This window comes from Bactrocera tryoni, chromosome 2 (assembly GCF_016617805.1).
Source record: "Bactrocera tryoni isolate S06 chromosome 2, CSIRO_BtryS06_freeze2, whole genome shotgun sequence".
NCBI lineage: Eukaryota > Metazoa > Arthropoda > Insecta > Diptera > Tephritidae > Bactrocera > Bactrocera tryoni.
The window spans coordinates 64,444,802-64,462,601 of record NC_052500.1 but is presented as its reverse complement, the minus strand read 5'-3'; the positions used below and the strand labels follow the sequence as shown (position 1 = coordinate 64,462,601).

Genomic DNA, 17,800 nt, shown 5'->3' with positions numbered 1-17,800 from the left:
GCTCTCAGCCTGAAATTTCGAAGAGACAGCAGCGTAGCAGTCGCCGCGGCGGCATTGGCCGCAAAGTGGGAGATCTGAAGTTATGAAATACTTACTGTGCCGTTATGTGTGTGTGTATGCGCTTAACATATTTATGTATGTATGTATGTGTGTATGTGCACATTTCCTTGTCGTCGCCATGCTCAGTGTGCGCTAAATTTCTTCCACGACTGGATGCTGGCTGGTACAAATTCGAAAATATTTCGAGTGTGTTTTCGTATGGAGGCGGTGACGGTCGCGACCGCGTTGGCAATAAGTAATGTGAAGTGAAGTGAAAAAGTCGCCCAAAAATAAATGGAATACCGAAAAATAAATAAATAAATATTTTATAAAATTGCAATTAATTTATTTTACGTAATATTTTTGTGGAAAAAATTAGTGGAAGCGTTAAAAAAAACATGTGTTCGAAGTAAATACAAAATATTCATAAAAGTGCTTATGTAAATTGCTAGCATACTTTATGAATGTCTAACTAAATAACGGTTAATGGTAAAACGTCATTAAACGCTTAAGAAAAATGCGTTTTAGCAACATTTTCGTGCCATTGTTATTGCTGATCGCCGTTAAGCTAACGCATGAATACACCAATAATGGCGATATTGAAGTGAAAGTTGGTAATGAAGCTGAGCGAAGACTGATTTACAATGAATATCTTTTTAAAAATGTTTTTTTAATATTGCGCTTGGATTGTAAAATTATGCAAATTAATCAAAATTCTGGAAATTATACAGATCAATCATAAAAAAAAGTTTCACGGTTAGCAAGTAACAGGTCAATTGAAAAGTCTCCGCGTCTACCATAATAAAGGGCATTTTTTTGGCAAAACGTATCCGAAAATTGTAAATGAAACGCATCTCTTGCATATTTATTTTGTCGCCTTCAAAGCAATCCCACCGGATGTAATACATTTATAACAACTATTCTTCCAGTCCTCGAAACACTTTTAATAAGCAATTCTTTAGATGACCTTCAGCTCCTTCAGTGAATTTGGTTTTATCTCTTCGATCAACTGATAAAGGTTTCCAAGGAGCGGTGATCTAAGTTTTTCGAACAAGAAAAAGTCACATGAAGCCAAATCTGGTGAACACGGTGGTTGATCGATGGTATTCATTGCGTTTTTGGCTTTAAATTTGATTACAATCGTACTCTTTTTGAAAAAAAATCAGCTTAGACGAGTCGAGCAGCGTCGCGTTTCATACCCAAAATATCCACTAATATCATTCGAACGGACTCGCAAGAGATGTCGAGCTCTCTTGCCATTTCTCTAACACTTGCCTGACGATTTGAAAAAAGCAGCATCTCCTTCACTTTTTTAATATTTTCATCAGTTGAAGAGATCGAAGCTCGTTCAGAACGAATCATGTCTCCAACGATATCTAGACCGTCTTTGAAAACTTTTTCTCACTCGTAGGCTTGCGTTTTCGATGAAACTGAATATTCGCAACGATTTCGCACACGAAATTTTGTTATAAATACAAAATTTGAGACGGGATACACCTAAAATACCGAAGTTCAAATCGCCAACACCTCAAAATACCGACAAATCAAAAGACCGACTAACCAAAATGCCGACATGTGAAAAATATTTTACCTTGTCCGCCCTTATTTCTATCGAAGCACAGAAATATAATTCTACTGACCAAGGGTTATGATCTTGAGCGTGGCCGAAAGCCGCAGGGCATCGAACAAACAATGCCACCTTTTCTTGATTTGTCGGTATTGTGATTTGTTGGTGTTTTGATTTGTCGGTATTTTGACTGTCGGAACTCTAAATTTCGATATTTTGTTTGTCGGTGTTACGTTATACAACCATTTTAGACAAATTTTTTGTTCGATGTTTTTTATCCATTGTAAAAATCGCAATGCACTTCTGAGAAGAACCGACTTAATCAGCTGCTGTAAACAAACTGTTTGACTGATCGCGCTCATATTTGGCATAGTAATTAAGAATAGTTCGACCAACTTAGCAAAATACATTTTTTTGAATATCATTTACTCGGGGAATTTAATTACAATTTCCGGGTGAATTTTTGTCACAATGTAGTTGTCTTCAAGGTTGATACACTAATTATAGCAACCCTTTAACTTTTTACCATTTGTGGTACCATCCGTCCTTTACTTCAAAATAGGTCTCAGTTTCGGAGATAAACTCTCCATTCGACGAGCATTGAGATCTGAGAACAGCAGATAGTCGCTGGTGGCCAAATGTGGAGAATACGGTGGATGCGGAAGCAATTCGTATCCCAATACATGTATTTTTGCCACCGTCTTCACTGACTTGTGACACGGTGTATTGTCTTGGTGAAAAAACACTTCCACTGTCTTCAAATACGGCCATTTTTCGGCGATTTCGTCCTTCAAAAGATCCAATAAGACAGTCAATAAAAATTGTACCAAGCACATCCTGAATGTAGATGTCTTGCTAGCCGACTGTTGTGTTTTTCGACGCTTTGGAGTGGGTTCGTCGTGTGCAGTCCATCCGCATCACTGTCGATCGGACTTCCGGAAAAAATGTTGGACCATGTTGCATCGCTTGTCACATTTCAACGCAAAAGCTCGAGTTTATTATAATTGAGCATCTCCAAATCATCAACTCGTCATTGTTTTTTGTTAAAAGTGAGCTCGCGCGGCACCAACTTTGCAGAAAGCTTTCTCATATCCAAAAATTCGTGAATGATATGATGTTATGATGATGTTAGTTTATATCTTCAGAATACCTGTTAACTTGGCCAACTTCACTTAACGCTCATCCAAAATTATTTTGTGGATTTTTTTGATATTTTCGTCGTTAACAACCTCTTTTGGGCGTCCACTGTGTTCAACATCTTCGGTGCTCATTTCACCACGTCTAAGCTTAACATACGACCCCTTTGTGGTTGATTTTGCTGGGACAGTGTCCGCAAACTCATCATCAAGCTTAGGTTTTTCTTCAACTGTATTTTCCCATTCAAAGTGGTAGTATTTTATCAACATCTTTTCTATAAATTTTTTCACAATAACTAAAGTTACTTCACTAAAAATGATATAATTCACAAATTAATGATCCTGTCAAATACTACTTGCACCTTTTGAAAGTATGGGTTAACTAAAAATCATATGTATTTAATTCTATTGGTAGCACCATCTATGTGTGGGCCGGGGACTTTTCAGTTGACCTGTTACGATGAATCAAAAACAAACTTGTAGAGAGAGATGCTTTTACTTAGAGCGGACTATTCCCTTAAACTATTTCAGCTTACATCTTATTTATTTTTTATAAAGATTTTGATGTAAACTATTGAAGATTTTCAACATATGGTATTGGTTAGCATATGTCCATACAGGCTTTAAAATATCCTTGTAAAGTTGAACTTAGTTCTGCAAACTAAGCTGCGTTTTTCTCTCAAGCAGCCAGTAACATTTCTTTGTTTTTATATTGAGTTTCTTTGTCAAGCTGTTAATATGATTTTCCAAATTAATCGATTTATATCGAGTCCAAGATATTTTGCAGAATCACTATAATGAATTTGTATATTATTAAAAAAATATATATATCATAAAGTCGATCCGGTTCTGTTAAAATTTGGACGGCTTTCATAATTTTCTTTCACTCTCATATATGATACCTAGTAGAGGCTGTTTTCTACTGATTCAAATCATTATTTTTGGTGGCGACACATGCCCGCAGAATGCGGTTGGCATAGCGAGAAGACTGCAGGAAATGTTTAGGCATCAGGGAAACAAAGGAGCATCTCTTGTGCAAGACTACGCTGTAAGCATCTGAGGTCACCTAATACCTAGTAACTGTGCTTCATGTGGTATCGCAAAGGCAAGGGAACAAAACTGGGCTATGCGTGACTCATTGGCCTACCGGACTAACCTAACTTAATCTTTTATTTGTTTTGTTTTAAGTATGGTGAGGCATTGAAAGCCGGATACCTCAAGTCTCTCTTACGGAACTATCTGATTAAGTATTACTTCGTAAAAATGGTAAGACACTTATGCCCACTCTACGATACAGCCTGACGGACGCTTAATATGCTCCGTATATCTCAGTTTGGTCATGATTAACGCTGCCGCTTTACTGATGGGTTTTAATTTCTCACTGGACTTATTTAATGTCTATTCACGATCTGTCTATGGGTGGACCGTCGTTTGAGTGAGGATAGCTATAATTGTTGACACATTGTAAAGCGTTTGACTAACTCCACTTTTTTGGCTCAGGATTTTGGTCGGCTTGCCTGAAGAGTATTCTAGGTGCACCTTAAATTTGCGCCTTGAGTTTAGTATTACTATCATATTTTCTTTGTGGCTGTGAATGAATCCCAAATTCCGCTATGTTGAGAGATATTCCTTCATCTACGTTCTAGTACTAGAGCTCTGTCTTGTATTCAGCCAGTTCTAAAACATTGGCGCAGTTCGTTTATGCACTCATTGCATTAGCTCCGTAGGTCATCCAGGTGTTTATCCACTTCCACCACTATAAAGTGCGATTAATTTCATGGCTTTTGGTTGTTGTCTTCTTAGCACCCCATCAAGCAACAGGTTGCATAGGAAAAACCTAAAAAAAATTGATGTGTCTCTAGATGTACATATGTATCTGGGCAAAGAGAGACAACAAAAAAACAATCCTCTTTTTAGTAATTTTTCTTCATTACTTCTCAGAGTCATTCACCTCGGTATAAAATTGAACTATATATTTTACGATATAGAATCTGTTTTTATCTGGATGTTTATTCATTTTAGTGTTTCCTCAAAGCAGAAAACCTAATATTACCTTACTCACCTCAATTTCTTGCTGTTTCAGGTGTACTCTTCTTTCGCGATGAATACGAAATTGAATTGAGCTTTGATGAGGCATTCCTTGAGATAAATAATAACAAATTGTTTGGCTTAAGTTTTCAGCTGATAAAACGTTTTGTACCCAGCGATGATAGCTTCATATTGCAGCAGTTAAGTGAGTATATTAATAAAATAATAACTAGATAATAAAAAAATTGTAGAACTAACTAAAAACCAAGATAATTACTCATAAATGTCAGTTTCGTCTAAATAAAGTACAAAAGTTTTAACTAACGTGTTATCACCTTAATAACCGGTGATTTTCTTACACGTGGTTTTCAATGAGGCAATACTCTTTTCGGAGTTGGTGTCTTTAACAGCTGTTACATGGCCCGTACTTTGTTTGGTTTGTCATATGGCAGTCTGCATAACAACCTTTGGTCGCTGTGTTCAATAAACGCCAGCAGAGTCTGTAATTCGCGTAACCATGGATCGGTATCGTACCACGTTGACCTCGTGGATAATGTACAACGTCAGAGAAGCCGTACAATGCGCACCATTGCTGCTGTGGAGTAGAGTATCGAAAAATATCCAAATAGCCATCAATTTATGAAAAAACTGCGGATGGATCTTGGTTTGCAAGCTTACAAAATCCAGCTCGTGACAGCATTGAAGTCTAACGACCATCAAGCTCGTCGCACGTTTAGCGAATGAACCTTAAACGAAATGGCCACCAAACACGATTTTCACAAGAAATTTTTATTCAGCAATAAATGGTTGAATGGATACTTTAATAAACAAAATTGTCGCATTTAGAAGGATGATAAATTCATTGGAAAAAACTGCATTATTTTTTGTAAGATTATGCCAAGACAAGTCTACGTAGATTAACCTGAGACGATTGACGCCTCCGCGTAGACTTTAGACTTTACATATCCCCACAGGAGAAAGTCTAATGGTGTGTTATCACACGATCTCGGCCAATCGACCGGCCCAAAACGTGAAATTTCTTACTTCTGCTCACAGAAGTCTTCTCTCAATAAATACTTTGGTTGATACGATGTGTGGGAAGTGGCTTCAATTTCAAGCATCAAATACGCGGTTACGTATTCACCGTCATCGTTTTTGAAGAAATATTGGCCGATGATTCCACCGGCCCACAAACCACACCACACCGTTGTTTTTTTAATGAAATGGCAGCTCTTGCATCTCTTCAGGTTTTCTTCGTCCCAAAGGCGGCAATTTTGCTTGTTTACATACCTATTGAGCCAGAAATGTGCCTCATGGCTGAACAAGATTTGGCTTGAAAACGTCGAATCTTTTTTCAAGAGTCCATAGAGGGAAGCGATATCGCTTGGGAAGGTCGAGCGGCTTCAGTTCTTGCACAAGCTGTGTATTGTATGCTTTTTAAGATCTCGACGTAAAATGCACCAAATCGTTCCATAAGTCAGTCCAAGTTACAGCGCCGAAACGACTCTCCATGATCTTCGTGTCTACTCTCAGCTACGGCTACTACATTTTCTTCACTGTGTGCGGAACGTGATCTATTCAATCGAACATTATCAAATAATGAATGCTGGGTCTTAAGATGGGTGTTGGTGTTGCGAATAGTACGCTCAGTAGGCCGATTATGTTGACCATAAGTTGAGCGAAACGCGAGTTGCGTCGTCAGATGACAGAAAACGTAACTCGGCGAAACACATTCTTTACAGAACGTGAGTTTTCGTAATAAAGTTGAACGATATGAAAACGTTGTTCAGGCGTAAGTCTTTCCATGATGAAATGTCAAACAATACTGAACGAAAATTAAATGACAACTTTACATGACTCAAGCGAGATCTGTCAAAAAAAGCTTTTGAAAAAAGTACCTCAGATACCTTTCATATTTAGATGTTTATTCAATATTTTAAAAAACCCAGATTTATTTCATTATTAGAGGCAACAATTTTAGTTGAAATGTTCTAAGAGCATTTTTATTAAAATTCCGTTTTTTTTTTAATTTCACATAAAATTAAAATCACTGACATATGTGTCTCTTCCAAATATTTCAGCATGTGAACTGATTTCAGATGGCGTTGTTGCTATTTTCGGACCAAGTTCAAAGACGTCTACTGGTGAGTGTTGTAAAATACGACGAAAAATATGATAAATTTACATACCACACATACATATGTACATACACAATGGAGGACTTGCGAGCAACCTCAGCAATAAAATTGCGTCTAGTTTGTTGCAGTGCATTTTGGAAAGATAATTAAATTGCTTGTGTACAGTAATCAGAAACTGGCTGAAATTAAGTAATTTCCGAGTGATTTCGCTTATTTACAAAATTTTCGTCCATCTCCTAGATATCGTTGCGGTTATAGCCAACGCCACCGGTATACCGCACATGAAATTCGACTGGAGAATTGAGTCGCCAACTCAAGATCGCCTTAATAACCGAATGACCATCAATGTGGCACCGTCAGTATCGATGATCTCAAAGGCTTACTACAGCATAATTAAATACAATTATGAGTGGCAGCAATTTACGCTTGTTTATGAAACGAAGATTGGTGAGTAAACTGAAATAACAGAATTCAATATTCAAACAGGAACATCATTTAGGTTATTTCATAATTGAATGTAAAAAAAAACGATATAAATATAGAAAAATTACTAATTGACTAAATTAAGAATTATTAATAATATCGCTAACTAACTAAAAAGAGCGACAATAGGCTGTTAATTACTAACTAATGAAAAGAACTGCGCTGGCTTGACGATCTTGGCCAATCAAGCTCTGTTCTGATGTGAACCGTATTTCAGTGAGCACGTTCTGCATCGAACGACACAAATGTGAGTTAGAAGGGAGATTTGGGATGTTGTGTAGTTGGTAGGGTTGGCATTCATTACTTCTTATCACACTTAATAGTGAGCATTGCCTTGACGTCATGCATATGTGGGTTTACCGTTGATTTACCTGAGTGGTGAGATTTCTCATATGATTTTTTATCAGTAGTCACAAATCGATGCAAAATATATTAGGTTGTCAAATATCTCCCTTCCGCCTTTTTGTCTTTTGAATTTCGCGGCTATGTATCAAGCTCTACAGAGCTCGTATCTATCAATACTATACATCTTTGAAAGGTCTTCACATAACCTATAAAACGATAAAACGACGCTATGCATGATTAGTTTGGATATTGCGTTCAACAGTTATAGACGTGTAAACATGGAGTTCACTAACGCCGAAATTCGCGCTATTCTAAAGTTTTCCTTCGTTAATGGCAAATCAGCTAGAGAAACGTTCCGTGAGATTAATAGTGTTTTGGGGGATGGTACTCTTTCACTTCGAACTGCGGAGTAATGGTTTCGACGATTCAGAGCGGGTGAAAACGACACCATGGATTAGTCAGCCGACGAATACCGATCAAATCATGGAAAACATCGAGTTAAATCGGCATGTGGAGTCTCGTGACATCGCCCAGAATATGGGAGTTAGTCACCAAACCATTTTAAACCATCTGAAGAAAGCTGGATACACAAACAAGCTTGACTTTTGGATATCGCATGATTTGACGCAAAATAACCTTCTGCACCGAAACAAAGCCTGCGATATGCTAATTGAAACGGAACGAACTCGACCCATTTTTGAAGCGGATGATAACTGGCGACGAAAAATGGATTACATACGATAACATCAAGCGAAAACGATTGTGGTCGAAGACCGGTGAATCGTCCCAAACAGTAGCCAAGCCGGGATTGACGGCCAGGAAGGTTTTGCTGTGTGTTTGGTGGGATTGAACTCGTCAGAAGCTACCGGAGCTCGGAAGGGAGGTTTTATCGCATCCACCATATAGCCCGGACATAGTGAGTGATGATTACTAAGTGATTACCACTTGTTCCTGTCCATGGTTGAACATCAAAAGAGGCTTGTGAAAAGTGGCTGTCTTCGCAAATAAGGAGGGAGGCTTCTACGACAACTTCGTAATACCCCCCATGAAGTTGTCGTCTAGATCACCGTAACACTTTTTATAAATCATTGAATAAAGAGCAAAAAAGTGGAAGCGATATATTAAATTACGTTTTTAAATCAGTATTTCTTACATGCGAAATCGTCTTTCAACGTATCTTGGCTTCGATTCATATGGCGCCTGATTTCATTGTTTTGACATGAATGCGGCTGCTTTTTAACGCTCTGAAATGGTTGCGTGTCTCTCAAATATTCTGAGAGCCCTTTTTGCGTGTTGCCAATAATCTTCATCGAGTAATGCCACCAGTTCCTCATTTTCGATGACTTTCGGAAGAGGTTTACTTTATACTAAAGGTGTGAAGAAAAACACGCTTTTAAGTGGTGCAAGAAGCTCAAAGCATGCCGAGACGTGCTAAAAACGTGCCATCAACCTCTATTGAGAAATTGGCACCAAAGTTCGCCGATTTTATGCGTTCACCTCTTCATTCGACAAAATTGTTACAAAACGATGGAAAACCTCTTCCCGAATATCTCCAAAAACTGGTCCGAATAATCAACAACCACGTTTTTTTAGGTCAAAACTGAGCTCGCGCGGCAAAGTCACAGCAACGGTATCTAAGGAACCGTCAACCACCCTGGATCCGCGTTTGCATTACTTCAGGGCGGCGTTTCAATTTTCTTTTCCAGAGATTTACATTTGCGCAACTGAGACCAGGTCCCGCTTTTGTTGCGCATTTCTGGATAGTTCTTTAGTTTGCTTTACTCTACAGCATGACATTGATTAAATTTATTTGGCCAACCAGGTTTTCAAATAATGTGTGTTCAGCGTTGTCTTCTTTCCAATCGTTGTGTAGGTATGACAGCTCTTCGACGTTTACCATTCTGTGAGATATTTTTTAAAGTTTCCGTGAACGGGTAATAGCTGAGTTGTGTAAAAGTCGACTTCTCCGAAGTTACGGCTAGTCTATAAGTTCAGGTCTTCATTAGTCAGGTCGTCCATATGCCGTGACTCTCTATCACCCATCTTCCTTGCTACGTTGTTATTGTATCTTTCTTTATTTGTTCTTTTGCGCTCTTGTTATTTTCGGATGTTTTCTTTAGATCCCGCAGCTTTTTTCTCACCGCCACTTGGCCACTATCTTTTGCCGGTTTTCCTTTTTAAGTATATCTGCCTAGACCTCATCTCCTTTTAATATTCCGCTGACTATGGTTGGCATTAGAAGCTTTCTCTTTCCTGCGGCGTGCTGGACTTGTGCTAGCGCGTCTTTTGTGTTTTGTACTGTAAGTACTGCTGCAATGTTGTCCGCGGAGCCGATTAAGTACGAATCGTCCGTTCAAGTTTAAGTATAGCGTCGTAGCTGATGTTCACAACTCTGCGCCTAGAATGAATTCTTGTGCTGCACCCGACGTGACCGCAATCTGTCCTGATGTTTGGTACAGCAGTTTTCTATTACTAAAGTTTTTCCACAGCTCTGAGATTGTAGGGGGTTTAAAGATTTTTTCGAGAGCCTCGATCATATCCACCCATCTAGCGATGCTGAAGGCTTTTCGGACATTTAAAGTCACCAGCAACACTATTTTTTTGTATTTATGCCATCTACGCTGTGCGGCTCTACACTTTCTCTGACACATTTTATAGCTAACAGAGTTGATCTGCCGGGTTTAAAAACGTGTTGTCTAGGGGAGAGTCCTTTAGCTTCGTTGATAGCCGCGAGGCTGGGTTTACTTAAATATTCATAGAGCTATCCCGTTAAGTCAAGCATGCATAATATGTGGTATGCTGATGGCGAATTGGGATCTTCTTTTCCCTTACTGATTAGTACCAGCCGTTGCATTTTCCAGGGTTCAGGGAATACTCCGGCTTCGAGGTAGACGTTGTACATATTCAATAGTACAGCCGATTGTTGTGCAGCGATTATTTTCAGGATTTCTGCTGGTATTTTGTTCGGCCTGTGTGATTTGTTAGGCCGCGCCTTTTGAAGGTTAGAGCGCGACTTTTCAGTTGACCTGTTATGTAGTTATAGATCGAATCATATGTATATGTATGTTGATTATTGGACTTTCATTGTTATGTTATTTCATTTTATAGATAGTTTTGCGAACATATTGAGTCAATTAAAATTTTTTCTCTAATACTGCAAGCGTAAATATTTTGCTAATTGAATTAATGGCCTGTCTGGAATTGTGGTTAATTGAATTTTATTTGATAATAGGTTGTCAAAAAAAGTCTTGCGGTATTTTCGTTTCGTTTCTTTTAAGTCGTTCGTGAGTTATAGCGTCGCAAACATGGAGCAAAAAAAAGAGAAATACGGCATATTTTACAATACTACTGCAATAAAGGCAAAAATGCATCTCAAGCCGCCAATAAAATTTGTGCAGTTTATGGACCCGATACAGTTTCCATTTCCACCGCACAACGATGGTTTCAACGTTTTCGTTCTGGTGTAGAGATGGTCGAAGATGCGCCACGCTCCGGAAGGCCTGTCATCGAAAATTGCGATAAAATCGCTGAATTGGTCGAAACAGACCGGCATAATAGCAGCCGTAGCATCGGTCAAGAGCTGGGCATGAGTCATAAAAAATTCATTTCAATTTCAATAAAAAAAAAGTCAATAAAAATACCGCAAGACTTTTTTGACAACCCATTATAAGCACATTTTTACATATGAATACTTATTAGAAAGCTTACCATCACTTATTTTCTAGGACTCGCTCGCCTACAAGATCTCATGAATATCAATCCCTTGGATAGTGAACAAATAAAGATTCGTTACATTGAGGATTATAAAAGTGATTTACGTGTACTTTGGAAAGAGATTAGTGAGACCTTACATGAAAATAAAATCATACTCGATTGCGAGGCGGATTCGCTGAAAGACTTGGTGTTGATTGCAAAGGAATTCAAGATGTTGGGTTCGTTTAAGGTATACTTCCGTATACATACATATATGTATTCATAACTGAACCTTATGTTTCATTACATTTTTTTGTTTTTTAGTACTTGTTTTTGTCTCACTTAAATACGCACAACTCGCCATTGCAAAGCTTGTATGATTCCAGTTACAGGGCGAATATAACCTCTGTGAGATTAAAATTAGTCGATGAGAATCCTTTTCGGCGAAAGAAGATGCGCTTACGGCCAATCGATGTGAGCATGTTTAAAAATATTAGCTCAGTACTTAAGTACCTAGATACTGAGTTCTGATCTCAATTGAAAGTATTTACGAATAGAATGCGGAAAATATAACCTTAAAAATTTTCTCAAAATATTTACAGAAAATCTTTCAAAATCAAATCTTATTACCGGTATTAATGTACGACGCTGTCGTGTTATTTGCGAATGCCGCTAGAAATGTAATTACCAAAGCAAGGTCATATGCGGAACCACAAAGGCGTTGCGAGTTTGAGTTCGGTCGGCCCTGGTATATTGGTCGCCAAATTGTGCGCGAAATGAAGTCTGTAAGTCGAGGTTATTGTTAATTGATTTTTTCATATTTATACATACACATATCTCTTAATTTGTTTACAGATCTCCGAAGATGACGTTGAACCGCCCTTTAAAACGGAAAATCTTAAAATCGACGAAAACGGTCAACGCACACAATTCAACTTGGAGATCTACAAACCCACCACCAATGAAATCTTAGCTGTTTGGAAGTCGGATGGCACAATCTCACCGCCAACTTCGATTCAATTTGGCACCGGTAGTTCTTCAAATACGCCCGATTTCTCATTAGAGCGTAAAAAGTTTATAGTGACGACACGCTTCGAGGCGCCCTATTTCATGTTGAAGTGAGTTTTGTCCGATCGACTGCATTGTTGCATCGAAAAAAAATATTGTTTCCGAATAACTTTTTAGAGAGGATTATGAAAATTTGCGTGGTATGGAGCGATACGAAGGCTATGCAGTGGATTTGATACAAAAACTCGCAGATATAATGGATTTCGAATATGAATTCTTAATTGAAAGTCGTACAGGAAAGCTGAATCCGGATACAGGCGAGTGGGATGGCATGATACGGCGTTTAATTGATCATGTAATGAGTTCTTTTGTGTTTGTAATTATGAGATGTAATAAATAAATTTTTTCGATTTTCAGCAAGCACAAATTGCTATCTCTGATATAACAATTACTCAGGCACGTCGGCAGGTAGTGGATTTTACGGTGCCTTTCATGCAATTGGGTATTAGCATACTGTATTATAAAAGACCACCGGCAGCTAAGAATGAATTTGCATTTTTGGAACCCTTCGCCGAAGAGGTGTGGTACTATTTGATGTTGACACAGCTGATTATGACGTTGCTGTTTGTAATATTAGCGCGGTAAGTTCTAGTGCTAAAGAGAAACTTGTGAGTTCCGTTGCAGGCAGTAAAGCTAAACTTCAAAATTTACGCGTAACTCTTTTCCAAAAAATCTCTTAATCGTAATAATTCTTCAAAATGTTTCGAGGATAGGTACCGACAACAGCAAATAACGAACGCCTTACAAAGTGGCGTTAAATGATTAGAAAATCCTTTAAGAGCTCCACAAAAACCCTTGATCATTAGTCATAAGTTGGGTTAGATGGCTGATAAAAGATCGCACGTGCACTACTATACGTAGTCCTTTGTGAGCCCATAGAAAAGAAGAACTGCTGTGTTCGAACTTATAAACTTGTAAAACGCTTCGTAGAAAATAAACATATACACAGGCGTTTAATTTCCATTCCCGCCAGTTCCGTGGTATGTCTGCGCTCCCAAGTGTCTCAAGTCTTGACCTCCCGAACGCGAGTTGATCAAGAAGGCCGCTTAAGTTGTTTTCACAGCTTCTGCATGTGACGTCTGGTAGGATTCTTAGCCTTACTGTGTGGACGCCAAAGCTAGGGAGTGGCTAGCCTTACAGAGACCAAAGAGATCAGCAGATCTCTTGCGATCGATTTTGGGCCAAAAGGCTTTTGCGATAGCACATGTACCAATGGTGAGGTGCCCTTTCTTGCTAGCTTTACAGTCTCCTGCGATTCTACTGTGGTCTGGCACTCATACCAATCTTATTACAAATACACTCGATGCTATTGATAGCGAGGTTAGGCACTCTTTGACCAGCCCTGAATGCACTGTTAATGAGTTCAAGGCTAGATGGCCGCTCTTCTATCTGAGTGGATGATCATTTCTCTGAAGGAGGCTGCACTCCGCCCCAGTAAATCTACTGCTATTTTAATGACTACAACCTCGGCTTGAAAGACACTGCTGGAGTTGGTAAAGAGCTCCTAATAGTAAACCTCTCCACTAACTCTCCCACCAAGCTTTGACTCATCCGTAAAGAAGCTCGCTGCCCCTCTCCTCCAACGGCTTCTTCACACCCACAACTCCCTTGCCAGTATATGGGTAGAGATGGAGCCGCCTGAGTTCGGTTTGGCGACTCCATTATCCAGATGTTCCGGTAAGAAGTCAAAGTGAATGAGGATTGGAAAGCGAGTGTTCAGACACGTGTTCTTGTAGGAACTCAGACTCTCTGAGTCTGATAGCAATTTTCGCAGCCATAAACTCTCCAACGATGTCTACGGTCAATATGTGCAAGATGGTGTTAACTGCCATGGTTGGAGTGGACATTGGTGCACCACACATGCTGACGAGCGCCGCCCGTTAAACGTCGTCGAGTTTTTTTGCAAGTATGGTCTTTTCTAGAGCCCTTCCGCACATAAAGATTCCTTAGAAAATAATGGGCTTGGCTGTGGTGTAGTGGAGTCAGAGTACCCCTTTCAGTGAGAGCACCCACCGTTTTGCGAATTGCTTCTCTACAGCGGCGCACGGCAATCGATGCCTTTTTTGCTTTTTTTTTGATATTCGGCTTAGTCATAAGTTAGACCAATGACTTATTAAGTCTTAAATCCGACAAGGTTCCTCATAATTCTATTTCTTTCAAAAGTTGCGTTGAAAATATGCTCTTTACCCATTTCCTCCAGATCGAAATATATTGCTGCAATGACCCATTAAGATTCCTATAGCAGTCAAAAATAAATGAAAACTTGGAGCAATACGATTCTTTCTATCAGTCAGAATAGAACTCGCTGAATTAAGTTTTTAGTAGTTGCAGGTCGACTCGTCAACGACGTGCCCTCGAACAATCCACGAAAACTACTAATTCATTTTCGAAATTATCACACAAGCCACAAGGTTACAAGTACATTTTTCATAGCATAAAAGGGTATTCAAAGATCTTAAACTCGATTTTGGTCTGTAAGTCTCGATTTTGGTCTGTAAGTTTATATGCCAACTATATGCTAGAACGGTCCGATTCGAACAAAATATTCGGAGACTGTAGCGATGCCTAAGATAATGATCTATGACGAATTTCGTGACGATACTTTGTCAAATAAAAAAGTTGAAAGCCTACAAGGGCTGGAGTTGGATCGGTCAGTTGGTATGGCAGTTGTATGCTATAGTAGTCTGGCATTTCAATTTTAAATCTAAAGTTGACTCTGGTACCGTTCCTGACATCACCTCTATTTATCGTGATATCTGTCTATTGTGGTAAAACAGTTTTCTGTTATTAAGCATATAATTAAAGGAAGATAACTTTAGCTTTGGAGCAACATTTCTTAATTAAATGTTCAAATTGCAATGTATTTTTCCAGTTTCTCACATCATGAGTGGACGAATCCGAATCCAGCTGATTCCGATCCCGAAGAACTCGAAAATATATGGAATAATTCAAACTCTTTTTGGTTGATGATTGGTTCTATTATGCAACAAGGTTGCGACATACTACCGAAGTGAGTAACACACATTAAATTCCAAAAAAATAGTACTCAAAAATAGTTTTGCTCTCTACAGAGGCCCACCGATGCGCATACTCAGCAGTATGTGGTGGTTCTTCACACTGATGATGGTCAATGCTTATATCGCCAATTTGGCTGCGTCGCTAACAAACAATAAGCTGCCGAGCGAATTTGACAGTCTTGAGAGTCTTATCGATCAGGATAAGGTTAAGTATGGCACTTTAGCTGGTGGCAGTACATCGGTTTTCTTTTCCGAATCGAATGAGACTGAATACAAGAGAGCATGGAATCAAATGATCAGCTTCAAGCCATCAGCCTTCACATCGAGTAATAAGGAAGGTGTCGACCGTGTACGTAAAGGTAATGGCAGTTATGCTTTTCTCATGGAAACGACAACATTGTCGTACAATATTGAACGGGATTGTCATCTAAAACAAGTTGGTAGTCAATTTAGTGAGAAGCATTACGCTTTAGCGGTACCATTAGGTAATGTAACCAATGAATTTTTGATATTGATTGATTCAGTTGAAAAACTTTATACCAACAGGTGCTGAGTATCGTTCCAATTTGAGCGTTTCTTTGCTGCAACTCAGCGAGAAGGGTGAACTTTACAATTTAAAGCATCGCTGGTGGACTCCGACCGTTAAACCCGAATGTCCAAGTGAAGATGAAGCCGATGGTGATGAGCTCTCTATTATCGAATTGAGTGGTGTGTTTCTGGTGCTCGGCGCCGGTGTGGTGGTCTCTTTCATTATAGGATGCTGCGAGTTTTTGTGGAATGTGCAAACGGTTGCCGTGAATGAAAAGGTAGCAGCGTAGACATACACAACCATTGTGATTAATGAAATTAATGAAATATTTTTTTCCCAGACTACACCATGGCAAGCTTTTAAGGCCGAACTGTGCTTTGTGTTAAAGTTTTGGATAACTAAAAAGCCTGCGATTATTTCGGAGAGTACAAAGTCTTCAATTTCATCGAATTCCTCTTCGAAACGTTCGTTTGATCGTTCACACTCTCGTTCTCACAGTCGTGTGAGTGGTCGTTCACGGCGTACTAAATCGAAGACACGTGAACGTGAGCGTGAACGCAGTGTACTCAGTCGCCGTTACTATGACTAATATTTGAAGTATTTTTGAATACATTTGATTATTTTCCGATTTGGTTTTTCTCTTCACTTAATTTAAAATAAGTACTTAATTTTTTCTAAGTTAAATATACAATTTTAGTAAATTTGCGTAAAGTTCTTTTATATATTGGGTCTATAACTACTATATGCGTACATAGTATTATCATTCTTGAATTTGTGGATTCCATTATCAAAGTACAGTTAACTTAAAAACAACTGCGTCGGCTTGACAGCTTAGAATAAATGAAACCAATTTTGAATACCCTGTTTTGATGTGAACCGTGCTTTAATAAGGGTCTTCTGCAGCGACCGGAACAAGTGGTAGTCAGCAGTGGTAAGGTCTAGGTTGAAAGGCGTGCGAGGCAAAACTTTCCAGCCGCTGTTTTCCAAATAATTTTTACCTATCTTGCAACATGAAGCCGATCGTTTTCATGCTGGAAAATTATTGTCTCGTGTCTAGTCTAAATTCAGTGAGTTTATCGTCAATCGCTCGCTTTGCGGAGTTGTTGCATGTAGCATTCCCCATCAATAATTTCACCCGGTTTTATGAACTCATAATACAGCATGCTCTTCTTATCTCACCAAAATAAATTGGCTGGTTTGCAGATTTCAAATACATATAATTTTGCGCGTTTAGGGTTATCGTAATCGATCCCCGAACACTCTGTGAGCTTTTCTTGTGTTTGGCAACAATATTCATTAAGTATTACGGAGGCTGCTAAATATATTTCTGTCCTAGGCAACACTAAGTGTGCACCATGACAATGCGAGCTCTCACACATTGGCTCAAACCAGCACCTTTTTGACCGGCCAAAACGTCGAATTGATGGGTCATCCGCCGTACAGCCCTGACTTGGCACTCACTGACTTCTTTTTATTCCCACACATCAATAAAATAATGTGTGGTCAATGATTTTCGTCGCCAGAAGATGCTGTTGAAGCATTCAAAAGCCATGTTTTGGAGGTGTCTCAATCGGAGTGGAAAAAGTGCTTCGAAAATTGGTTTGAGCACATGCAAAAGTGTATAAATCTTGATGGAGAATATTTTGAAAAACAATAAAAACCATTTTCGTTGATAAATATTCCTATTTTCACTATTAGGGCAAATATATATAGCAGCCCTCGTATATCTAGTTCTTCATCTTTCGAATCGTATTTTT

The 17,800-nt window shown here is 38.9% G+C and overlaps 1 protein-coding gene across 1 annotated transcript; it reads left to right on the top strand.

The window, feature by feature from the left end:
- The first annotated feature begins 511 nt into the window (after nt 1-511).
- Nucleotides 512-16,632, top strand: LOC120768424 (glutamate receptor ionotropic, kainate 2). The gene is made up of 14 exons (XM_040095106.1): nt 512-653; nt 4,826-4,975; nt 6,852-6,914; nt 7,149-7,355; nt 11,462-11,679; nt 11,754-11,903; nt 12,032-12,214; nt 12,285-12,547; nt 12,615-12,792; nt 12,855-13,078; nt 15,370-15,507; nt 15,569-15,999; nt 16,061-16,320; nt 16,384-16,632. Exons 1-14 carry the CDS (start codon nt 557-559, stop codon nt 16,630-16,632), a joined length of 2,811 nt encoding a protein of 936 aa, XP_039951040.1. The 5' UTR covers nt 512-556.
- Nucleotides 16,633-17,800: the final 1,168 nt, after the last annotated feature.